General features: G+C 44.1%; 1 protein-coding gene and 1 pseudogene across 1 annotated transcript; one reads left to right on the forward strand and one right to left on the reverse strand.

Moving 5' to 3' along the window:
* Positions 1 to 4,891: 4,891 nt before the first annotated feature.
* LOC136459651 (transcription termination factor MTERF2, chloroplastic-like) lies at positions 4,892 to 6,830 on the reverse strand (annotated as a pseudogene).
* A 212-nt stretch (positions 6,831 to 7,042) lies between these two features.
* LOC136459652 (uncharacterized) lies at positions 7,043 to 11,428 on the forward strand. The gene is made up of 11 exons (XM_066459494.1): positions 7,043 to 7,206; positions 7,282 to 7,572; positions 8,085 to 8,299; positions 8,713 to 9,057; positions 9,139 to 9,349; positions 9,766 to 9,858; positions 9,942 to 10,033; positions 10,287 to 10,404; positions 10,498 to 10,583; positions 10,663 to 10,714; positions 10,785 to 11,428. Exons 1-11 carry the CDS (start codon positions 7,198 to 7,200, stop codon positions 11,286 to 11,288), a joined length of 2,016 nt encoding a protein of 671 aa, XP_066315591.1. The 5' UTR covers positions 7,043 to 7,197; the 3' UTR covers positions 11,289 to 11,428.
* Positions 11,429 to 26,746: the final 15,318 nt, after the last annotated feature.

The raw sequence follows: 26,746 nt of genomic DNA on the forward strand, positions 1-26,746 counted from the left end.
CTGAGAAGAGAAGAGAAAGGGACCTCAGCACGTGAAGCCGAACCCTAACCCATGAAGCACTCGCTGGGGAAGATGAATAGTGACTCCAATGAGTCAAACCCTAACCCTAATCGGGAAAGAAATCGAGATGCAGAGAGTTCAACCGAACCCTAACCCGTCGGGGAAGAAGAACAGTAACCCTGACCCTAACCCCAACCCCAAATCGGTTCAAAATCCAAAAGAGAAGGAGAAGAGGGGAAGGGGCTTAGCTCGTCGATCTTGAATCAAAACCGAATCGAACGAATCGGGAAAAGAAACCCTAACCCTAGAAAGAGAAAGAGGACGGTAGAGAAGAGGCTTCCTACCTAGGGCCCGATCGTCCCGTCTTCGCCGCCGGTCATCTCCATGGTCGGCGCGCGGGAAGAACCAGTGGCGCCGACCGAGCAGGTCACGCCACCGCGTGGCTCCACCTCGGGCTTGGGTGTCAAGGGCACAGCAGCGCAACCCTTCGACGGTGGTGCGCTCACCCTAGGGTGGAGGCACGCACCGACGAAGGGGCGTGCGGCGGCGCCGCCACTTCCTCCGACCACCATGGTTGCTGCGCTGCTCCTTCTCTCTTCCGTCGCTGCGCTGAGAGAGGAGATGGAGGGAGTCAAAATGGAATTAGGGTTTTGGGGCACCGGCCACGGCACGCTTTTGATCTCCCGAGACACGCGGATGACCGTCGATCTCAGATGAACGGACAGCGCTGATCGAACTGGGGTCCAGCCTAGGCGGGAGCGCGCGGGCGGGCGGCTTTGCCAGCCTAGGCCCAAGTTGCGGCCTGGGAGGCACAGCGCGCTCGTCAGCAGACCAGGCCAGGCCGACTTCGCGGGCTGCGCGCGTTGCTGGGCCGCGTGCGCTGTTGTTGCCAGCTGGGCCGCGGGAAAATTTTTCTGCTGCCAGGCTGAATGAATAGTAAACACAGAGTTTTGTTTTTATTATTTTCAGAAGCAGATTTCGATGAATTTTGTCTAGTTTAATGTCTCTGTTAAAATTTGAACCAATGGGATAATTTTTCAGAGAATATTTGAAAAAAGTTTAATGCTTCTGAAAAAATAGATAATGAATTTTTTTTCATGTTTCCGCTACTAAAGAAATAGTTTATTCTCGAGTTATTTTGGACCAACATGATATTTAATTGGAGAAAAAGAGATTTTGACATAATTATGATGTTGTTATTTTCTAACCAACGTTGTTAATAACAATATATTAATTTTAATGATTTTATGCATTAATTCTATTTCTGTCCAACGGTAATGTAGAATTAGTGTATAAGAACAGTTGTATGTTTTAATTTTAACCAACGTTGGAATTAAGGCATGCAATTGTTGTTATTATTTATGTTCTCACTCTATATGAATTATGTTGCCAGACGGATATAACTTGATGTGTTGTATCAAAGAGATCCCCACTCTCAAAGGTGACAACTACACGGAGTGTAAGAAAAAGATTGACCTGGCCTTCATCTTGGCTGAGGTGGACTAGGTAGTCACCTCACCGTGTCCCACTGAGCCTGTGGCATCGGTGAGGGAGACAAACAAGGCTGATGCCGTTTGAGCAACTAAAGAGGAATTTTAAATCCCAAAAGATATCCTATGACCTTGAGCATAAGAAGTGGGTCACTGCCAATAAGAAATATTTGGCTATGATAAAGAACACGATAGAATAAAGAGTCAGTTCACTGGCTCTTCAAAGACATATGCTACCCAGCTGATAAAGCAGCTGGTGACAGAGAGGTACTCTGAAAATAGTGGCATAAGAGAGCACATACTATTTGTTATCAGTACGTGATAATGTGAATGTTGTATGCGATGATGGGAACGTTGCGTGCGACAATGAGAATATATCCTCGTCTGCGGATGTAAACAGAAAATGAAAGAGAGCTCACGATGCGTCGTCGAAATTATGACACTGTCGTTTAGGCTATATTTCAAGGGAAAGAATAGAAAGACTAGTTAAGAATAATATTCTTTCTCCATTAGAGCTCTCAAATTTAGAACAATGCAGAGAATGCATAAAAGAAAAGTATATAAAGAAAATTAAGAAAGGTGCCAAACGAAGCACAAGAATTTTACAGATTATTCACACAGACATCTGTGGTCTGTTTCCTGTAAAGAGTGTAGATGGCTATGATTCGTTCATAACATTCACATATGATTACTCTCGTTATGGCTACATTTATCCAATCAAAGAACTAACAGAAGCATTGAATAAATTTAAGATATTTAAGGTAGAAGTTGAAAACCAACACAATTTAAAGATTAAGATATTCAGGTCCGACCGTGGGGGAAAGTACTACGGTTAGCATACCCCATATGGCCAAGTTCCTGGACCTTTTGCAAGGTTCTTACAGGAGAATGACATAGTAGCCCAGTATTCTACACCGGACGAACCTCAGCATAATGGAGTAGCTGAAAGACGCAATCGTACCCTGATGGATATGGTGCGCAGTATGATAAGTTACTCCACCTTACCGTTGAGCATGTGGATGGAGGCGTTAAAAACCGCCATTCATATTCTCAATAGAGTACCAGGTAAGTCGTTGCCCAAAACATCGTATGAGTTGTGAACAGTAAGAGTACCCTAACTAAACCACTTACGTGTGTGGAGAAGCCCTGCTGAGGCTAAAGTATTTAACCTAAATATTGGAAAGCTAGATCCTAAAATAGTAAGTTGCCATTTTATTGGCTACCCAGAAAAGTCAAAATGTTTTCGTTTCTACTGTCCAGACAGACATACAAAGTTTGTGGAAATAAGACACGCTGTCTTTCTAGAGGATGAAATGATGAGGAGGAACATGGTAGCTCGAGAAATTGACCTTAAAAAGAAGCGAGTGTATGCGCTCACTCCGATGATTTATGAGCTATTTTTCTCACTACCTACTGTCGCTGCACCGATAGTGCAAGATACTGTGGTGTCAGCACCTGTTGTTATTCCGGCTATGGCAACAATGAATGACGATGAGAAACCTTTTCTTTAGGATCCTATAAAACCTATTGCCACACATGAGGAGAGCAACAACAGCCTCAAACAGAAGATGTGCCAAATGTAGAGGCCCCAAGAAGATCTCAAAGAGTTAGAAAATCAGCTATTTCTGCTGACTATGAAGTATACAACACTGTAAAATTCTAAATGGATGATGATCCCACCTCATTTGAAGAAGCCATGAGAAGTGCTCATTCATCAAAGTGGCTTGAGGCCATAGAAGATGAAATGAAATCTATGAATGCCAATAAAGTTTGAGACTCAGAAATAATTCCTAAAGGAGCCAAAATAATATGCTGTAAATGGATCTACAAATCAAAACTTGACTCTCAAGGAAATATAGAGAGATATAAAACGCAACTTGTGGCAAAAGGCTTTACGCAAAGAGAAGAAATGAATTACAATGAGACCTTTTCTTCAGTCTCATGTAAGGATTCCTTTAGAATCATAATGGCATTAGTGGCACATTACGATTTAGAATTACATCAGATGGATGTAAAGACGACATTTCTCAACAGAGACTTGGAGAAAAATGTTTGCATGGCACAACCAAAAGATTTTGTCATGGAAGGAAAAGAACGAATGTGATGCCGACTAAAAAATCCATTTATGGATTAAAACAAGCTTCAAAACAGTGGTACTTGAAGTTTGATCAGACAATAAGAAATTTTGGGTTTAAAAAGAATGTAGAAGACAATTGTGTCTATACAAAGTTTAAGAATGGGAAGTTTATCTTCCTTGTCCTATATGTGGATGATATCTTACTTGCTAGCAGTGATGTCAGTCTACTACCAAATGTAGTCCCTCACCTGCTCCTATAGTCAAGGGCGATAGATATGGGGATTTTCAATGCCCTAGGAACCAGTATGAGATCGATCAAATAAAAACGGTTCCATATGCTTTAGCTGTCGGAAACTTACAATATGCTCAAGTATGTACGCGCCCTGACTTGGCATTTGTTACCGAGTTACTTGACAGATTCTAGAGCAATCCTAGAACAGAACACTAAAAATGGTAAAAAAAGTCTTGTGCTATTTGTAAGGAACGAAAAGCCTCATAACGACGTATAGAAGATCAGATTCACTCCATATAGTGGGATATTCTGATTCTGATTATGTGAGAGATGATAGAAAATCCACGTCTGGATATGTATTCACTCTCGCAGAGGGAGCTATTTCATGGAAAAGCTCAAAGCAAACCGTCACTACATCGTTCACAATGTATGTCGAATTTGTAGCATGTTATGAGGCAACGAGACAAGTGAACTGGCTAAAGAAGTTCATACCTGGTTTGAAAGGTGGTTGACGACATCTATAGACCACTTAAGTTATACTGCGATAATAATCCATCAATACAGTATGCTCACAACAATAAGTCAAGTGGTGCTGTTAAACACATTGACATAAAGTATTATGTTGTGAAAGATAAAATCCGGGATCATGTCATAAGTCTTAAGCATATAAGTACCGAAAAGATGCTCACGGATCCGCTTACAAAAGGCTTACCACCCAACGTGTTCAGAGAAATGTAGCTAGCATGAGTTTAAGGGAAAGCCTAAAATTCCTGAACAAAAGAAGACCCAAAGTTAAGTATCGATTTCAGAACAGAGTGATGTGTTATAGCTGTTAAATCTATCGGCAATTGACCATAATGATGAAACATGCTCTATGCGCTAATCTGTAATGGAATGAAGAAAAATAAATGATATGAAATTGAAATATGGTAGTAAGATCAAGGGGGAGAATGTTAGTTGATCTCTACCAATAAGCCCAACATTGGACCCTTGGATCTACGCCTTGATCGGGGGCGCCCAACCCTAATATGGTTGGTGGGCCCCTATCACACAGCACTATAAAGAGAGGTGGGGATCAGGGCTCTAACTACGAGGTTGACCGGAGCCGCCGTGACCCACCAACAGCTAAACCTAATCCGATCTAAAGAGAGTGCTGTCAGCGATGGGAAGACCCACTGACTTCGCCGTCACCACCAGACATAGGCACCTCGCATCACCGTCGCCTTTGCATCGCCACCACTACGCTGGACTCCACCGCGCCGAGCTCCCACGACACCGGCGTCCATGCGGCTGCGGCGCAACTGCGCCAAGACGAAGTAGAGAAACCAATTTCTACATCTAAGTAAGATGTTTACCCCTGATCTATATTTAAGAGGTACACTAATTACTAACAGAAACCATCATGAGCTGTTTTGCTTTAAGAAAGCGATCAAATGCATGCAACATATAGCAAGAGGAAAGGCAACACTTGAGGCAGTCATTTGTGATTACATCTATAACTTAAAAATCCGATAACTGGCTGAGAAAATGCTCACGGATCCATAGTTCATTGATGCTCACCACAAAAACAGAACCATGACAGAAACTGAGATAAATTTATGAACCGAACCATATCATTCTGCGTACCAGTAGCATGAGTTGAATTCAACATCAGAATCCAAAGCAAGGTATATGAATTTAACAGATCGTGCTTTGGTCATTCATAAGTTCTACTGAGTTTCTGCAATTCTGAAGCTATGAGCCAAGTACAGAGCTACAGTCTTGCAGAGTACACATCAGGGTATCTGAATGTGTTAAGAATGACATGCAGGATGCAACTGCAGTTGCTGCCCATATAGCCATTTTGCTGGAATCATTTCATAGCGCGCCTCAGATGGCTATTTTACCATTGCAAGCAGACGCATATGCATCGGCAAGGCTATGAAGAACATCCTTCTGAGGATGTACATACCTGGAGCAGAACACGTTATCACCAACCGTGACCATCGTGTAGAAGCTCTGATCTTTCCGGATCAATCCTTTGTCCTGGAGCACCTTCATCACGTAATGCCGGGGCACCAGCCGGCGTTCCAGACTGTACATCAGGATTGTTGGCCTGCCCTGAATGTACTTGGTATCGACGCCGACCACATTGGTCAGGAACTCACAGGTGCGCTGAATTCTCTCCCTGGAGCGCCTCAGCACCAACGGGTTCCTCTGCACCATTCTGGCAACCTCAGCGTCTGAGCACCCGAGAATCTTGGCCATCATCTTGAGCTTAGAGGCCATGGTCTCCGGGCCGACGCCCGACACGGCGGTCACAGCCTGCCTGAACAAAAGCGTGTTGAGGGGCACGCCATCTCATCGGCACGCACAAGGATGGCCCTGGTTCTGTCCAGGTTGCCGGTGAGCAGCCTCGGGTTGGCCACGCACAGGTTGCCAATCTCCTGGACAGATAGACCGCACTCCTGGAGCAGCCGGATGTTGGTCTTCACCACCTTGTCGAGGTCGGAGGTGACGAGGTAGAAGTTATGCCTGACAATGCGGAGGAACCTGTCGGGCGAGCCGAGGAAGGGCATCCAGAAGCCGAGCTTTTCGTCGATGTTGAAGGTGCGGAAGGAGCAGGGGGCCACGCGGACGAAGTTGCTGATCTGCGCGGCGGAGAAGCCGTAGCTGCGGAAGCGGTCCACGCGGACCCGCAGGGTGTTGTCGACGCTGCAGCTGAGGATGCGCGGGTCTTTGGCCACGAGCAGCTGGATCTCGGCCTTGGAGAGGCCGAGCGCCGGGCCGGTGAGGAAGGACAGCACGGCGTCGGCGTTGGAGGACGATTTCCAGTGGGAGATACACTTGGCGGCGTTCGCGGCTTGCTCCCGGGTGAGGCCGCAGGTCGAGACGAGGTAGTCATCGGCGGCGAAGTGGCCCGGAGAGGAGTAGGTCGCGGCGGCGGTGGAGAAGAGAGCGCGCTGGAGGGAGAGCTGTATGAGGGAGGCGGAGCGATAGAGGGGAAGGAGATGTGCAGACGAAGGGAGATGTGTTTTTGGAGGCGGAGCATGGCGGCGGCGGCGGTAGTGCTGCCAGGCTCCGACCTCTTCTGAAGCGCAACCATGAACTATCATGGGCCTTCACCGCGCCTACTCTTGGGCTCAAAAATAATATCACAAGGCTATGCTAGTGCCGGGATTCCGGCCCAATCCACCCGGAAGTCACGTGCCTTCAAACGGAGGAACCCGTTCGCCTCGCCTCGTCCACGCGCAGCGCGCCGCCTTCGGCCCTTCGCCAGTTCACCCCCACACCACTGGCCACGACCAATGCGTTGCCGCTCGCCGCCACCGCCACCGCCACCGCCACCGCCCACCGGCTACGCTGCCGCCCTGAGCCGCTGAGGGGCCCAGTCAGGCGCACCGAGCGCAGAAGCCGCCATGAAGCTGGTAAGCACCAAGCACACTCCTCTCAGTCCCAGGTGAAACCTTCGGACTCTGACCCTAACGCGCGCCTCCTCGCAGACCTGCTTGTCCGCCAGCGGCGGCGGCAGCTACCACTCGCCGGCGAGCCATCTCCTGGAGCTGGAGGGGTTCCGCTTCCTCCTCGACTGCCCCATCGACCTCTCCGCCCTCGCGGCCTTCGCCCCGGTGCCCCTCGCCGGTGACGCGGCATGCCTCATCCGCGCGGTGCCGCGCTACTGGTTGCCAGCGGCCGCGAAAGCAGGCGGCGTGGATGCCGTGCTCGTGTCTTCCGCTACGGGGATGCTTGGACTCCCCTTCCTCACCGGGCTCCCTGGATTCGCCGACACCAAGGTGCTTCCCCTGCTTCTGCTTCTTTCTCTGTAGCATACTAGTAGTAGGTTTCAGCTTGATTGTTTGGGTAGTATTCTTCAATTTTCTGGTTTTTACAGTTTTGTAAGAGATGCTGTATGTTTAAAGCGCAGTGTTAGTATAAGCTATTAGCTATTGAGTTGTGTAACAATATAACTAAAAAAGAACTTAATCCTGCAGGAATACAATGTGCATAATCATTTGCCTTTACTCCACTTTGCAGACATATAACTTTCATTGGCAGTAGGCAGCAAGGCAAAAAGTGAAATATATTACTGGGAACATTTGAACTTATGTTTTTCATAAAATAACAATGGGAACATGTTTCTCCTTTATGAATGAAAGGGATAGAAACCTAACCATTTTGCTCACTGAAAAATGTTTTATGAGATGAACCATTTTGGAGATGAGACCTAACCATTTTGCTCACTGTAAAATGTTTTATGAGATGAGACCTAACCATTTTGGAGTCTTTGCTTGTTCTGTATGGGTAGGTATATGTGACAGAGGTAGCAGCAAGGATCGGAAAGCTAATGATGGAGGAGCTGGTGGAGATGCACCGTGAGTTTGTGAGGTACTATGGGCCAGATACGGATGCATCACCCAAGTGGATGGAAGGGGAGGAACTCAATGAACTCATGTCAATGTTGCAGAAGGCAGTGATTGAAGGCAGGGAATATGATTCGAATTCTCTGGTGCCTCTATACAGGTCCGTTACAGAATCACGAGCCTTCTGGCTTGCACATCTGTGGATTCTCTTCCAGTCTTCCCGCAGGGCAATCTATATGTCTGAAAGCTTAAGATATAGTGCATACCTGTTCTAACTTTCAATATTGGCCTTTAAAAAGTGAACTTATTTTTACTTAAATATTCATCATTGGATCTGTGGCTTATCAAATACTCAAATATCTTAATCTTGGTTCTGGTTTTCTCAACTTAGTGATACGCATGTTGCTACTATTTTTGTTGTAATGTAGCTGTTTACTTCCACAAAGAATTTATATTGGATTAGAAAAGAATGACTGTATGGAGATTCACTGTAATGATGCCATCACTAATTCTATATCACTGCTTTGTCGTCATGGTTTCTCTTGATTTAATTGAATTACATTTACTTGGCAGTCCAGGAAACATAGAAGAATGCATGCACAAAGTACAGCCTGTTAAATATGGAGAGGAGGTTTGCTTCAATGGCATATTTATGCTGAAAGCTTCTAGTTCGGGCCTTGAACTTGGCAATTCTACCTGGGCAATAAAAGGTCCAAGAGCTAGCGTTACCTACCTACCAAGTTCAGTATTTGTGTCAGCTCATGCATTAGATTTTGATTACAGCTCTCTGAAGGAAAATGATGTGATTTTGTTTTCGGATTTCTCATCCTTGAATGACATGGATGAGGATAATGAGAAACTGAATGAGCATCCAATGGATGAAACAGACTCTTCACTATGTCGCTACTCAGTGTTGAGGTAGGCTGTACATGAAATACGTGTGTAATTATAAATTTCAATGCTTCTTTGGGATGAAGTGTTAAACTCGAAACCTTGCAGGGATGACGGTGCTGATGCAGATGAAAAGATGCCATTCATGTGCAACAAGGATGATATCACAGAGGAGATTGAGAGAATCAGCTTTATATGCTCATGTATTTTTGATGCAGTAAAATCTGGAGGCTCTGTTCTAATACCAATTGGCCGCCTTGGTGTTATTCTTTTACTTTTGGAGCTTATATCAGAAATGCTACATTCTTCCAGCATGAAGGTAATTGTGGCCTTGGAATAATATAGTGGATTTTGAGATTGCAATAATATTATTGTCGCGCTTAATTAATTTAACATGTGAACCTCTGCTCTCGAGGCAATGCTTATGGTATGATTTTTTTTTTCCTAACGTGGTCATGCAAGATGTCAATGCCTAATTTGCCATCAACTGCCTGAAAAATTGTTAGCATTTAGGGATGTTTAACTATGCATATGGTTCAGGTATCTTAAGTTATTAACTGATAAGGAATGGACTATTTGAGTATCTGACATAGTACAGCTTGCCTACCCCTTATATTCTTTCTATCCCATGAAATGTGAATATAGTGCTAAGGTTCTGTAGCTAACTAGTAACAGCACCTTTTCTTAGATTATTCCCCCCTGTTTTTGGCTCATTTTTTTTTTTGTCTGAGTCAGGTACCCATATTTGTGATTTCTGAAACAGCAGAAGAAATATTTGCTTTTACCAATGCCTTGCCTGAATGGCTATGCAAGTCACGTCAAGAAAAGGTTGTTCACTTTGACTAACCTTGACTCTTTGTCTTGAAATTTTAGAGTTAAATGGCCTCACTTCATTGCTGGTTATGTTGCAGCTATTTGCTGGTGAGGCATTGTTTGGCCATGTCGAGCTTTTGAAGGAGGGCAAATTATTTGTGTTCCCGCATTTACACTCAAAGGGCTTACTGTAAGAATTTGATAACATATGATTTACAGCTAATACATAGAAAGACTAAGGACATGCTTGGAATTCTTTTCTCATCTTTGCTACTCTTCTTATAAATGATCACTAAAGGCTTTTTTCTTATAATTTTAATTTAGCACAATTTATGGGGCATGCATCTTATGTATCCTGTATCCATTTGAACTCACTTGTACTTGGGTTGCTGTTTTCTGTCATATTTTGGTTCTGCTGTGTGACAACACTATACTATTGACAGGGCAGCATGGAAGGAGCCTTGTATTGTGCTCTGTCCACACTGGAGCCTTAGGCTTGGCCCAGCTGTCCATTTGCTTCGTCGCTGGCATGCAGACAAACGGTGCCTTCTTGTTGTGGAGGTAAAAAAATGTCCGCCCTTTGCTGAGTCTAACATCTACCTATTACTGATTGCTGTTGCTCTGTTGCTAAACTGCATAAATCTTTGCTTGCAGCAAGGAAATGATGCTGAGTTGAGTCTTAAGCCTTTCATGCCCTTGGCAATTCAAGTCCTTGAATGTTCTTTCCTTTCTGGCGTAAGGTACGTTATAACTTCAAAAGGTTGTGTTTCTGATATCGTAGATTATACGTTGAAAAAAAGACAACTTTCTTGATAACAGGGTGGGAAATATTGATCCATTACTGGGAGTGCTCAAACCGAAGTTTGTAATGGTATGACAGTCCTTGTTTCCAGCTACCTTAAGTTGTCAATCCTTTCCTTATGGCCCACTTTATTATGCAGCTTCCTGAAAGTCTTAAGTCACTGTGTTCAATAAAGGAGGTGCCATGGTCATTCCTCTATTACTCCAAGGGCAAGACCATCGAGCTCCCAAATTTACGCGAAGATTTTGAGGTGCATCTTGCAACTGATGTTGCCTTCAGATTGCAGCCTAGGCAACTGAACGAAACCACTGCAGTGGCAAGATTGAGAACAAAGCTGCTTGTAAGCAGTGGACGGTACCAGCTTGCTTCTGCAGAAAAGCAATCAGATCAATCAAAGCGTCACTTGCTACACTGTGGCACTATTGACCCAGGTCGCTTGCTGTCAGCATTGCAAGAGAAGGGGATGGTATGTTCATTTGCTGCAGATGATAGCTCCACTGCTAGTGAATGTTCTGTTCTGATTACTAGTCCTGGAGATGCTTTGGTGAAGATAACATCTGATAGGACTGTTATATACTGCGACAATGAGAGAACATCCAATCAAATTTACGATTCACTTGGCAGTGTTTGTAAAGGGATCTGACTGCATAATACTACATTTGTAATTGTTCGTCATGAAATTTTGCGTGTGTGAAATTGTGAATTGCCATAAGGTAGTAGTAGTATAGTGATTGAAAAAGGGTTCAGTTTTTTATCTATACTACCTCTATACCTAATAATAAAGAGATAAAATTTCTGGCCATTTTAGATTGTCATCCAACCTATAATCATAGTGACTCTGATCTCAGCCATCAGCTAAAAAAAATTAAAAAAAATTCCCTGTCTGCTTTTTATTAACGAAAGACGTTGCCGTCGGCCTTTTCCGATTCTTTTTCCTTTTTTCCGTCTCCACTTCTCCCTAAGGTATGTACGTGACTTTTTCTTTCTCTTTTTTCTCCCATTTTTCTTTCAAATAAAAATAATAAATAACAAATATAATACTATAAATCTTTGAACTCTTTATCCTTCTATATTCTAACAAATAATCCATGACTTACATAATTTATCATCCCATAATCTATATCTATATGCTCATATAAGTTAGAACAAATTGAGTATAGTATTAGTATGAAGTTCAATTATAAGACGTATGGGTTCCTATGGCAGAACCGCTTGATCTAATACCCTCTACAAAGTACTTGTCTTCCATTAGACTCTAAGTATCTAAGAGAGTACATTAAACCACGTTGTTCTGTCGAGCACACCCAAAGGGAGAACTCGAAAATCCACATTTTTCGTTAGGATCATAAATGAGAGGATAAAACTTATAATATTCTTAGTCATTTCTTTACATCACTTTATTACATCATTAGAATGATAAACAAGATAATTACGACAGTGGAATAAAACACGTGATCAGAGTTTCAGCGAAAATTAAGTTTACTTGTAAGCTATTAAACGTTAAGCATGAGTCATAATTATATACATGTGAGGATAGCAAATCATAAGCTTTTCTTTCCAAAACTTTATTCGTGAAGGTCGTAATTAAAACTCGATGCCCGCAACATAAGAAAACTCCCGCTGAGCCCACCAGGAGGTTTCCACACACAAGGTCAGCTCTACCAACATCCACCTGTCACCTACAACAGGGGGATAAAACCCTGAGTACTCGATTGTACTAAGCAATACTTACCCGACAGGAGAAAAATAAAAGACTTCAAGGATATGCAAAGCTTATTTTGACTTGCTAGTTAATTACATTTGCATGAAGCGTTACTAATAGTGCATCCTTATATTCAGAGTTTTTACCAGTTTTTTTAGTTAATTAGCTATTCATTCTAGGTAAGCACCTATGCTACTTTCAAGCATGTGGTAAGCAATCAGAACCATTTTATCACCTTCCATGTTCTAGTTCTTACTACGGTGCTAGACCATAGCCAAGTCGTACTGTCTCAAAAGAAACGATGATCCGCGAATCAATGTATCCCAGTTGGGTACCCCGAAACACACGCCTCGCTTATACCCCAGGCACAAACAAGACCAACCCGTTCCACTCCTGTCAAGGGGTCCATGTTCCCATCCAAACTTGGACTCTAAGCCTCCAACACCTGAGACCCGGTCTCAGTATGGTGTTTAGACCTCCACCTAATACCCACCCCTAAAAGTCTGTCCGGAAAGAGTCGAAACCCATGACAATAGAACAATAAGTCTCCCCGCTCCCATAAGCAAGTATGTGCTCAGGATAATAAGTCTGTGGCCTGACTACCATCCAAAGCAATGGACGATCCTCAATCGACACAGGCGGAACATGTGCAATCCGAGCCTCGCTTGAATGCCTAACCAAGTCCAAATCCAAAGTTCTATTCCGCTCGGTTGAAAGCTCTAGTTTGGTTTTGGTGAATTAATGAAACCCTAAGTGCTAACCTAGTTTATCAAGTGATCATGACATAGGTAGCACACTTCAAGTAGAGAAGCTAATGAAGATCATAGCATGACAATGGTGATGGCAATGGCGATGATCAAGGGCTTAAACTTGAAATGAAGAAAGAGAAAAACAAAAAGCTCAAGGCAAAGGTATAAACCATAGGAGCTATTTTGTTTTGGTGATCAAGACACTTAGAGAGTGTGATCACATTTAGGTTTGATAGCCGTACTATTAAGAGGGGTGAAACTCGTATAGGAATGCGGTTATCAAAGTACCACTAGATGCTCTAACTCATTGCATATGCATTTAGGATCTAGTGAAGTGCTAACACCCTTGATAACATTTGTGAAAATATGCTAACTCATGTGCACAAGGTGTTTGCAGGGTTGAGATGGGTTTGGGTCCCTCTCTCCCTCCCGCCGAGCTTGCGAGGCGGGATTCAGCGCTTTTAGAAAAATGAAATGTCTATTTTCTATTGCGCCGGATGCAAAATTCTTGGTGGTTGGCATATTTGAGCAAGGGTGAAGAAGTTAGAATTGAAATAGAGTTGGTCAAAATCAGTGTTTTCCTAAACGCTAAACGGTAAACAGTCGGTCATCTACCGTTTAGCCATTATTCGGGCAAAACGTCCCATTAAACGGGCTAAACGACCAATTAAACGGGGTAAACGGGTGATTAAACGGAAACAGCGCACCACCGTGTAGCGTTTACACGGTGTTTAAACGGGCTAAACGACCGTTTAGGCGAACAGTGGTCAAAATGATGCTGGCGTTGGTCTACTGACCGGACGCTGGGTCACTCAGCGACCGGACGCTGAGAGGCTGCGTCCGGTCGAGCTGTCAGACGGCACAGTAGGCTAGGGTTGAGCACCGGATGCTGGCCGCGTCCGGTCAAGGTGGACCGGACGCGTCCGGTCGGAAAAACATGCCTTGGGGAGCTTACTGGAAACGACCGGACGCTGGGGCTTCAGCGTCCGGTCAGTTTTGACCGGAGCGTCCGGTCAGCTTCGTAGCCGTTGGAATCTGACGAACAACGTTTGAAGCTGGTGATGCGTGGCGTCCATCGGGCGACTGGACACTGAGGGCCAGCGTCCGGTCAGTATGACCGGAGCGTCCGGTCAGAGCGTGTTTTGCCCAGTGAAGGGGTATAACGGCTCTATTTGATTGGGGCTCTATTTATAGCCCCATGGCCGGCTGTGGCTCACACATCTTTGGCCATTTTCATTGACATAGCAACCTTGTGAGCTAAGCCAAAGCCCTTCCACTCATCTACATCATTGATTCATCATCATAGTGAGATTGGGAGTGATCCAAGTGCATTGCTTGAGTGATTGCATCTAGAGGCACTTAGTGATCGTGTTTCGCTGTGGGTTTCGCTTGTTACTCTTGGTAGTTGCCGCCACCTAGACGGCTTGAAGCAGCGAGGATCGTCGAGCGGAGGTGGTGATTGTCTCCGGCTCTGATCGTGGTGATTGTGAGGGGTTCTTGACCTTTCCCCGGCGAAGCACCAAAAGGTACTCTAGTGGATTGCTCGTGGCTTGTGTGATCCTCATCTTGTGTTGGTTGTGCGGCACCCTATTGAGGGTTTGGCGTGTGAAGCCAATTAGCGCGTGAACCTCCAAGTGAGTGAATCGCCACAACGAGGACTAGCTTGCCGGTAAGCAAGTGAACCTCGGTAAAAATCATTGTGTTCATCATTGATTCCGAGGTGATTGGTCATCATTGTTATTCATCTTTGTAATTGATTGGTACTTCATCTACACGGCGGTATAACTATCCTAATTACTCTCTTTACTTTATCGCAAACTAGTTGACAAGCTCTTTAGTGTAGCTAGTTGTGTGAGCTTGCTTGGTTGGTTGGTGTGGCTCTTTAGTTAGTCTTTGAGAGCACACTAACATAGAATAGTGTCTTTGCTATTGTGTGAATTGACACTATCTAAACTAGAATTGTGGTAGGTGGCTTGCATTTTAAGTAGGCTAGCGCAACACTCGCTTCGCCTCATAATTGTCTAACCACTTTATTAAGTGTTGTTGTAGAAATTTTATTAGGCTATTCACCCCCCCTCTAGCCATTAGGACCTTTCATCGGTCTTCAATTATACTCCATGTATGTTCCATGTGAGAGTAATATAATAACAACAATAATATATTTCCCATCTCTCGCGAGTGATAGTTAATCACTCGACTTCTATCGGATCCTATAACATAGTAATCTATACGATCCTGACATACTAGTAGGACTCATAGGATAAGGATATATATGCAAGTGGTTTTCATTCAACTCCTTAAAACTTAATGCACAAGCATAAAAATAAAGTGCAGAACAATAGGGGTTATGCACCGAGGCTTGCCTAGGTACGATATAACAAAAAAATAGCATTCCATCGTGGTGACCCGATCATTAAGGCACCATCCTTTCTACTACTCCAGATGACTCCGAAAGCCGTCATTGTTCCTATTATACATGTGGATGCAACGCAGAAACGTAATTAACCAATGGCAACCACAACTCTTAAAATACGTTAACGCCTCTCAAGCTAACAAGCTAGCTTTATGACTAACGTACTAGGCTACATATCCACGTTGTCGAATAAGGTGTCGTTTCCTGGAAAAATGTTTTAGTTCTACAACCTCAAGGTGTTTCTTTTACTTCATTTCATTGATTTAATATATATTCGAACTAGGACTCATTAGCTATCTTAGCAAACTAATTATTATGGAGATACAAAAATTACAGTGAGCACCTCATAAATATTAGGAAGTTAATGTGAAATTTCTAGAATTAGCACTAGCACTGATTAATCATAAAAATTCCTATAAGTTTATATTTTAATAATATTAAGCATCTCAATTTAATTAGATAACTCCTAAAAATACTATAAAACTATGTGAACAAGATATAGTAGCAGATAGATCATGATTTTAGGAACCTAACAAAATTAGTTTTACAATTTTTGGACCACTACACAAATTTATATTGAATTTACAAGTTTGCCTTAGAAACTAAATTAGAAAATGCTTTAGGAAAAAGGGAAAGACTGGCCACCAATTCAGCCTAGCCACCCGCTATGGCCCGCGCGGGGCGTGGCCAGCAGGCTAGCCCAACTGGCCCGCTATGCGAGCGTACTCGCGCATTTAGCAAAAACATCCCCGGCTTATCAGATTACTATACGGTGACTCCGCGCACTATTGCACTAGAGACAAGTTTTGCATCGAGCACTCTCAATAACCTTACCAGCTCACTGAGTCAGTCCTCGACACCCTGCGTACGACAGCACGGCTCCGACCGATACTGCACACCTACGCCGGATAATGGAGCGAGGCACTGGTCAAACAAGCAGGCCAACGAGCATCTTGAAGCCAAGACGAAACCCAGGGCGGCGATTAGAAGTTAGACGGTGACTGCTAATGCATTGCTCACATTAGTGGACCAACTACCATGGCGGCACAAGCGTTCCAGCGAGCCTACGCCCCCTCAGACGGGCAGAGATAGCGGAGAAGCATTAGTAGCTCACCGTGGTGCACGCTATGGCGATGGTCGAAGCAGGGGAGGGCCGAGGTGGTCTGGCCATGTGCGCCTAGGCACGACAGCAACGTCCTGAGGTGGACACCGACGTGTCACCATACCACAGATGAGTGCCCTGGCCAAAATAGCACGAGCACCGGATAGAGGTAGTCAAGGTGAGTTCGAGGTTATGAGCAATTGAACTGCTATCAACCCTATGGGCCTTACCCCCAAGCCTACCGGCTTAATGGCGCACATGATCGGCGATGAGCAAAATGCCAAATTGTCAGTCAGTAGTGCTCGACCAGGCTTAAGGGGAAAGAGATGGCTAGCTAACTTCCTAAGCTACCCACTGGAGTGAGGATTTATGTGGTGAAGCCCGCTGACGCTAGGAGGGAAGAAGGAGCGGTGGCCCTGCACATGGTGCGGTCGTGGAGAGGGCACACAAGTGAGCCTGAGCAGGTTAAGACGGGGCAGTTCCGATCGATGGTGGTAGCACCAGCACGTGCACCCAGATGACGAGACATGGAGGCTTGGCGCAAAGCGCTTGAAATGTAGTGGCAGGACCCAATCGGCGCTCACCAGCGTCGGCTGGCGGAGGCAAAGTGAGGCAGAGAGGCATCACCATCGCCACTATGACCGGGGTCAGTCGACCTAGACGCGACAGCAGTGGCACATGCCTAGAGGCTCAACGCGGTAGTTGAATCAGGCGGTGGGGCGAGCACCATGTTGGTCGAGCGACGACAGTCACAACCTTAGTTCAACCCTGCACGTGGCACGGTGGCCAGCCACTCGAGCGTGGTGTGCTCACGAAGCAGCAGTGGAAGCCAGGCCATATCCAGCTGAGACCGGCTAGGGACGCCGCGCGGCACCGACCGGGCACGTGAGCTATCCAGCGGCAACAGCCCGGCCATGGCTTGAGCTCAGCGCCAGCAGCGCTCGCGTGCGCACGGTGACCATGGACTTAGGCCGAGTGACAACAACTGATGACATGCATGTGTTTAAAGCGAAGCAAAGGCCGCTGATCAACACGACCGGAGTTCAACCAATTCCACTAACCTAAAGCCGATACTAACACCCAACTAGAGAAGCAAACCTCACGTCCAGAGAGCAACCAGAGAGGGAGATAAGGAGGTGCCAACATGAGCTCGTTATGCTGAACATCGGTTCATGAATCGAGCACCAAATCATGGTTCATAGCACGTTCTAAGGAGGTTTGGGCAAATTTAGAGCAGGCAACGTGACATCTAACACAACTTCGACCAACACCATGCTCAAGTGCTTACTTAGAAGCAACCAACGGTACAAAAATATGGATCTAGTGTTTAAACATTTTAGTTAGAATTTAAATGCCAAAATAACATTGTCTACTACCCTTCCATACTTAGAAAAGTTAAGGGTTTCAGTTGGGGCTAAGTAGTCATTAACTCTTTTGTCGCAATTTTTAATAGGTCTAAACCTTGTTAACTTCAACCAACAAATACTTCATGCAATAGTCCATACTTTATCCTCAACCATAGGAACAAAATATTTAAGCACTATTTAATTATTTTGCTCAATATAATTTGTCAAAAATGGCACTTTAATCACAAGTTCAACTTCTTGCCGATTCAATGAAAAGGTCTGATTTTAATTTCAGATTTGATTTTTTTGAGCTCCCAAGAACACTAGTTAACAACATTTATTTTCCAAAAGTTAAAGACATTTCTATCTACTAAACTTGTACTTCAATTTTTATTTAAGTATGAAATACAAGTTATATATTTTTTTATAGAAATTGTTTTTTGTGCCAAACAATTAAAATTATTTATCCTATTTTTTGTTAGGATTTTCATTAGCATTTTTACGCACTAAGTAAATTAACTTAGATATTTATTTGATTTCTCTCAACCACTAAAGGTAGGTCGCACAGGGTTTGTTTATCATTTCATGCGTGATTTTAAAATTTTCAACTCGAGAACTTGTTTTGCAAATTTCCCTAAGACCTTAACCTAGGTGCTAAGCAAGCTCGTAACACCAGAGGTGTTACAACCTTCCCCCCTTAAAAGAATCTCATCTCGAGATTCGAACAAGAATCCAAAAGAGAAAGTGCGATTACACTTCGCATATCTGAAATTACACGGAAGATTACACGACTTTGGATACTAAACCACACAGGGATTTAGAGATACACGGTTAAGAACAACCTAGTACAACCAAGGCTTAATCTAGAAGTTGAGCTAGATGAGGACAATGGAGAAACAACAAGATAATGATCAACCAAAACATGGCATATGTCCAATAGATCCAGAAACACGAGGGTGAGAAATCGATCATCGTGAACGCTAAGACTTAAACTAACCAGAGGTGGACTTGAACTTCTTTGACAAAAACCAGATCCCTTCTTCTTCTTAGATTACACAATCACCTCTGACTGACGACCCTAGTTCCATGAACAATGACTGGATTTCGTAGCTCCGCTTCAGATTCGAGGGGATAGGGATGAAGGAGGAGAGCAAGAGCATCTTATTGTGGTGAATGGAGGTGGTGGTGCAGCGCACTAGGAAGTGGGGCAACGTGGAAAGGAAACACTAGTGGTTCATGAGGTGGGGGAAGCGTCGGCCATGGTGCGCTCCCTGCGCGAGCTTGAGTGAAGAGAGGAAAAAGGAGGAGGGGAGGGGATTCGCTCGATGGGGAGGAGTGCAAGCGGCAATGTCCCCAAAAGAAGAAAAAGGAGGGGGTCTAGTACGGGGATGAGGGCGAGGATCGAGAGCCAATAGGGTGCAGAAAAGAGGGAGAAAGTGCACTGCGCGAGTGTTGCACAACCAAACGAGAGCGGAACACAAGTGGGTCCTGGTATCGATAGCGTCTGTAGGGCACGTAGCGACAGTAACTCGATGTGTGTAGCATGGTCAAACCAAACATAGAGATTGGGACATGACATCAACTTAGGTGCTTCATTGACTCCAGATTACTCGAGTACTAACTTTTCCTTGTTGCTCTTCTTTTTCCTTCCCTTCCTGGACTACAGTATGAGCCAGTCTTTCACATGGACTGAGATCATGACATACGTACTTCCTCCAAAATGACGTCTTCTCGGTCACTTTAAAGGAGCACTACTTCATCAACCCGTTGTGGATTTCCATTAGAACACAAGGATATTTTTCCAAAGGAGAATATTTTGTTGCAAGAGCGGTATGGTGGTGTAACTCGACAAAGGTGCTGATCAACAACCTCGATACTAGTGTGTGCCGAGCAGCATCACCCTGTGGTAGCTGTTCCATAGGTGCCCTCGGTTTCTTCATGGCACCATAAGCATTTAACCCAACAACTTTACCAACTTACATGTGGTGAAAGTAGTGGGGTCATAGACCACAGAACCAAAGGAGTATTGCAAAGGAAGATTCAGATAGTAAGGGTTTCTTTCACAACAAGGGATAAGGAAATTAAATCCCATAATGGATTTAATTTAAATAAATGCAAACATTCTGCTAGGACATCTATAATTAGTTGATACAGTGTCCTCTGTTATCCAATTAAGGCTGGTCTACTTGCATCTAAATGGCTACTTCTCTTGTATCCTGCTTCATGTTGTCTCAAGAATCCTAACGAACTCTAACGAGATCTAAGGGTAAATCGATGTAACAAACACAACGGAATAAGCAAATGCATGTTCCAAACGCCCAATATAGGTATATAGACACTTGCCCTCTCCCATTCTTGACACATCATTTGCCGCCCTACGACCAGATGATTTTTAACAACTACAGATGAAATACAATGGAATGATTATAATACTAGAGGACAATGATGAAAAGCACTACTAACAATGGGTATATCTCCCCTATGACAATTAATCTACTTCACCAAACCACACAGCTTCATTCCTAGGCTTGGTGGATCCTTCTACTACCCTAGCTATGGATCTGCCTCCTTTCTTGGTGGTGGTTGAGTGAGGGGAAGCAAGGTCTCTACTTCTGATACCTCTGAGGGTGGAGGTGCTAGCAGTACTGTAACATCGGTTCTCCTTTCTGGCGGGTGGATAGGGATTCCCTCCAAGACCAAGGGGTCCTGCCTTTCTGTGGCAAGCATCCTATGCTAGGGCCTTGTGACAAGATAGGCATCCTCCAGCTGCTAGGTGTGCCGATCTTTGGCCTCCTTTAGGGCTTCTGCCATGGCAGTCTCATGACTTTCTACAGCTGCCACATTGGCGTGCACTTCAATGAGCTACACTGAGCATCCTAGAGAAGATCTTGGCTGCCTCGGCTCGGTGGAGGCACATCCTTAGCTTTGAGGCCTATCGGTCATACTACTCATCCAAACCAATCAAGTACGTGGTTAGGTGTACCATGGTTGGGCTATCTTCTTACGTGTCCTACCCTTGCAAAGCCTCCATGCGAGCCCTCTATATCCGTCGATTCTTTTCCAAAGGTGGAAAGAATCTCATGGGGGTATGAGCAATGGGTTCTTCATAGATCTAGCAAAGATGTTGAAAGGCTTTGCAGGCCACAACTTGGTAGGTGTCGACGAAGCAAAACTCGGTTATGGTCACATTCTAAGCTTTAGTGATATCGAGGAACTCTTCACTCTTTCCAATGTAGATGGTGACCTCACATCGCTTAGTGCCATATTTCTCATACTCACGACCCTCATACTCGGGGCGATCCTTGACTCTGAGTTTTTGTAGGGTGGCATACTAAATTTTGGGAAACCCTCAATGTTCAGGCAGTAGCTACTAACCTAGGTTCCTACCATCCTTTGTGGGTGGTGGTTACAAGGAAGGATCGAGTGAGAAGCTTGCTCAAACTAAAAGGCTAAGGAGCTAGGATGCACCGAGTGGTAGTATCAAGTGGCTAGGCTAGGCCTTTTTGTAATGGCAGAGCAGTCGTTGGTCCTGGCACAATCCACCATCGAGTCTTGCGCGAAGACCAATAAAAGGAAAGCAGCAGGATTTTTACACACATGAGACAAGCGGTGTCTGAGGCCATAAAGGACTAGTACAGCTACTGGGTAGAGGTTCGACAAGAGCGTAGAAAGGGAGTATGGAAAACGTGAGCCACAACAGGTGTGAACCATAGGCGAACATGATGCACGAAGCCACATTATAGAAGTAACTCACGAACAAGGACTGGTCAGTCTGTGCACTTTACAAAATGCGTGGCGCCTATGAATAGGCACACCTAATAGCAATACTGGCATGACGACTAAGGTAGTACCAGCGCATCTGACTTAAGGATCATATACTGTGCAAGAGTTAGTCCATCAGAGAAAGCCTGGTTAAACCTATTCCAAATTCTTAACCATAGCAACAGGGCTACTTATATACTTCGTATGAGAACACCCTAATGTTTTGCAAAAATATGTTATCACATTTTAATTTAGGAAATGGTTTTGAAGCTTTATTTCCTCATTTATGCTCTGATACCACCTGTGGTAGAACTGCCTGGTCTAATACCCTCTATAGAGTACTTGTCTTCTATTAGACCCTAAGTACCCAATAAAGTGCAGTAAACAACGCTGTTCCATTGAGCACACCCAAAGGGAGAACTCAAAAATCCACATTTTTGTCAGGATTGAAAGCATCTAGGCCCCTTGTTGGGTTTTGGTGATTAATGACAATACAAGATTACTATAACTAATGTGTGTTTTGCAGAAGCAATTAAGTTAGGTCATGGTAATGGAGATCAATTGGGCAATCAAGGTGGTCATGCCCCTACGATGGAAATCGTTTCGGTTTTCAAAGGATGGACGATAAGGTTAAGGATGACTAGTTTTAAGTGTCGATTGGAGTTGGAGAGACACTTAGAGTAGTTTAGGACTTTGTTTTTCCTTTAACCGTACTATTAAGGGGGGTATGGACTAGTAGCTTGACCTAGATGAGTCTAGTGAGTTAGGTGTGGTACACACTTGTCAAAACTAGCGCTAGGTAGCTCCTACATATGCCTAAGATCCTTTGGAGCGAGCTTCATTCACATATGTTCGAGAGTTGGAAGTGAATGGAGGGTCAAATGCTGATCGGATGCTGACTCTGGTCGGACCAGACGCTGGCTGCAGGGTCCAGTTAGTTCATTTGATCAAGGAGATTACATCTAGCGTGACCGGACGCTGAGTGGTCGAGTGACCAGACGCTGAGGGCCAGCGTCCGGTCGACTCTAGTAAGGTTCTAGAAGAGAATATCTGCGATCGGATACATTCGGTCAGTATCGACCGGACCCTGGGGGTTCAGCGTCCGGTCGAGTACAGTAAGGTTCTAGTGAGGGTTAAATGCGACTGGACGCATCCGGTCAGTGGTGATCGGACCCTGCCAGCATCCGGTCAACACTAAAACACTGGTGTGCGGGTTGAAGTGACCGGAGCATCCGGTCAACATGACCAGAGCGTCCGGGCACCCCATAGAGGCACATAACGGTTCGTTTTTCAGCCCACGTTATAAATAGAAGCTCCACTCGTGTGTGGAGTTACTTTTGCTCATTCCAATAGCTGAGAAACATGTTTGTGAGTGCCAAGAAGAGCAAGGTCCTAGTGAGGTGATTGAGATTTAAGAATCCAAAAGAGTAACCTCATTAGTGAATCAAGAGTAGCAAAGTGTGCATCCATTATTCTCATTAGGCTTCACGTGCTCAAGTGAGAGTTCATGCTTGTTACTCTTGGTGATCGCCATCACCTAGATGGCTTGGTGGTGATTAGGAGCTTGGTGATCACCTAGTAGAGCTTGTGGGTGACCCAACTCAAGTTGTGAGCGGTTGTGGGTGATTCACCACAACGGAGTGTTGAAGAATCAACCCATAGAGAGCACTTGATCCTTGTACGGATTAAGGGGGAGCTACACCCTTGCGCGGGTGCTCCAACGAGGACTAGTAGGGAGTGGCGACTCTTTTATACCTCGGCAAAACATCGCCGCGTTCCTCTCTCTCTATTTACTTTGAGCATTTACTTTGAGCAATTCAATACTTGTTGTTTCATTCATAGAATTGCCATGCTAGAGTAAGTTTGGAACATAGGTTGCAAGTTTTTTGTGCGTTAGATCAATAGAAACACTTTTCTAGGCATAAGGGGTTAATTAGGCTAACCGTATGATTTAATTATTGTAAGAAAATTTAGAATTAGCCTAATTCACCCCGCTCTTGGGTATCTTGATCCTTTCAATTGGTATCGGAGCCTCATGCTTACATTTTTAAGCTTAATCGCTTAGAGCAAGATGTCTCACGGGGATGGACCTCCTCCTATCTTTGTGGAAGATGGCTTTCCATATTAGAAAATCCACATAGAGGCATACTTAGAAGCTCTAGACGTTGGTATACTTAGAGCCGCCTCACAAGGCTTCCCAAAACCTTGGGATGCTACACACTTACAAGACGATGAGGTTAATTATGAAAAGTGGAATGCAAAGGCTCGAAACACCATCTTTAGAGGCCTTTGCAAAGATATGTTCAACCGTGTAAGGAACCATAAAGACACCCATGCACTATGGTCGAACGTTTGTGCGCTCCATGAGGAAACTAAGAGTGAGAGTGAAGAACGCTATCATCTTGTGATTAAAAAGCTAAATTCATTTGAGATGCTTCCCAAAGAATATGCTAATGAGATGTATTCACGTTTGAATGTTCTTGTAGAGGAAGTCAATGGGCTTAGACTTACTTAAATGTCACCATCCGACGTTGTGAGAAAGATCTTGAGTATCCTCCCCATTGACAAATATAGGCATATTGTGACTGTGCTACACTAAGGTGATCTTTCCACCGCTATACCGACACAAATCTTAGGAAAGATCAATGCTCATAAGATGTACATACACATCATGCCACAAGATGGCTCATCCTCTACCAAGAAGAAAGAGAAGGACTTAGCATTCAAAGCTAGCCAAGATAAGGGCAAAGCAAGACTTGAGTATGAGAGCTCAAGTGATGAAGAAGATGAAGATGAAGATCTTGCTCTCATGGTGAAGAAAGCCACCAAAATGCTAAAGAAGCTAAACAAGAGTGGCATCAAGTTCGACGGCAAGAAGAAGAAGTTCTTCACAAGCTCTAGAAGAAAGCCAATCTCCGAAATGGATTGCTTCAATTATGGTGAACTTGGTCATCTAGCACATCAATGCACCAAGCCCAAAAAAGACTCCAAGAATATGCAAGGATAATTTTGGCTTGCTGGTTAATTGCATTTGTAGAAAGAATTACTAATAGTGTATCCTTATATTCAGAGTTTTTAGCAGTTATTTTTAATTAATTAGCTAATCATTCTAGGTAAGCACCTATACTACTTTCAAGCATGTGGTAAGTAATTAGAACCATTTTATCACCTTACAGTGCTAGATCATAGCCAAGTTGTACTGTCTCAAAAGAAATGATGATTCATGAATCAATGTATCCTAGCTGGGTACCCTGAAACACACGCCTCGCTTGTACTCCAGGCATAAACAAGACCAACCCATTTCATTCCTATGAAGGGATCTAGGTTCCCGTCCAAACTTGGACTCCAAACCCCCAACACCTAAGACCCAATCTCAGTATAGTGCTTAGACCTTCACCTATTACCCATCCCTAAAAGTTAGTCCGAAAAGAGCTGGAATACATGACAAGAGAGCAACAAGTCTTCTCGCTCTCATATGCAAGTATGTGCTCAGGATAATAAGTCTGTGGCCTGACTAACATCCACAGCAACGAACGGTCCTCAATCGACACAGGCGGAACATGTACAATTTGAGCCTCGTTCAACTACCTAACCAAGTCCAGATCCAAAGTACCATTCCATCCAGTCTCCAATTATACTCCATATATATTCCATGTGATAGTAATATAATAACAACAATAATATATTTCCTATCTCTCGCGAGTAACAGATAATCACTCAACTTCTACCGTATCCTATAGCATAGCAATCTACATGATCCTGATATACTAGTAGGACTCATATGATAAGGATATATATATATATATATATGCAAGTGGTTTTCATTCAACTCCTTAAAACTTAATGCACAAGCATAAAATAAAGTGTAGAATAGTAGTGGTTGTGCACCGGGGCTTGCCTGAGTAAGATATAACCAAAAATTAGCATTCCATCATGGTGACCTGATCATCAAGGCACCATCCTTTCTGCTACTCTAGATGACTTCGGAAGCCATCGTTGTTCCTATTATACACATGGATGCAACGCAGAAACATAATTAACCAACGACAACCGCAACTCTTAAAATACGTTACACCTCTCAAGCTAACGAGCTAGCTCTACGACTAACATACTAGGCTATGTATCCACGTTGTCAAATAAGGCATCGTTTCCTAGAAAAATGTTTTGGTTCTACAATCCCAAGGTGTTCCTTTTACTTAATTTCATTGATTTAATATATATTCGAACTAGGACTCATTAGCTATCTTAGCAGACTAATTATTATGGAGATATAAAAATTACAGTGAGCACCTCATAATATTAGGAAGTTACTGTGAAATTTCTAGAATTAACACTAGCACTGATTAATCATAAAAATTCCTACCGATTTATATCTTAACAATATTAAGCATATTAATTTAATTAGATAACTCCTGAAAATACTATAAAACTATACAAACAAGATATAGTAGTAGATAGATCATGATTTTAAGAACCTAACAAAATTAGTTTCACAATTTTTGGACCACTACATAATTTTATATTGAATTTACAAGTTTGCCTTAGAAACTAAATTAGAAAATGCTTTAGGAAAAAGGGAAAGACTGGCCACCAATTCGGCCCAACCGCCCGCTGTGGCCTGCGCGGGGCATGGCCACGCGCCAGCAGGCCAGCCCAACTGGCCCGCTACGCGAGCGTACTCGCGCATTTAGCAAAAGGGTCCCCGACTTATCAGATTACTATGCGGCGACTCCGTGCACTATTGCACTAGAAACAAGTTTTGCATCAAGCACCCTTAATAACCTTACCCTCTCACTGAGTCGGTCCCCGATGCCCTGCGCGTGATGATGTGGCTCCGGCCGACACTGCACACCTACGCCGGATAATGGAGCGAGGCACCGGTCAAACGAGCAGGTCGACGAGCATCACGAAGCCAAGACAAAACCCTAGGCAGCGATTAGAAGTTAGACAATGACTGCTAATGCACTACTCGCATCGATGAACCAACTACCATGGTGGCGCGAGCGTTTCAGCGAGCCTACGCCCCC

This window comes from Miscanthus floridulus, chromosome 6 (assembly GCF_019320115.1).
Source record: "Miscanthus floridulus cultivar M001 chromosome 6, ASM1932011v1, whole genome shotgun sequence".
Taxonomy (NCBI): domain Eukaryota; kingdom Viridiplantae; phylum Streptophyta; class Magnoliopsida; order Poales; family Poaceae; genus Miscanthus; species Miscanthus floridulus.

Bases quoted from the DNA above. Each gene is read 5' to 3' on its own strand.
- LOC136459652 (XM_066459494.1), top strand. The intron at 8,300-8,712 runs GTCCGTTACAGA...TTTACTTGGCAG, and splicing joins TCTCTGGTGCCTCTATACAG to TCCAGGAAACATAGAAGAAT. The intron at 9,350-9,765 runs GTAATTGTGGCC...TGTCTGAGTCAG, and splicing joins TACATTCTTCCAGCATGAAG to GTACCCATATTTGTGATTTC.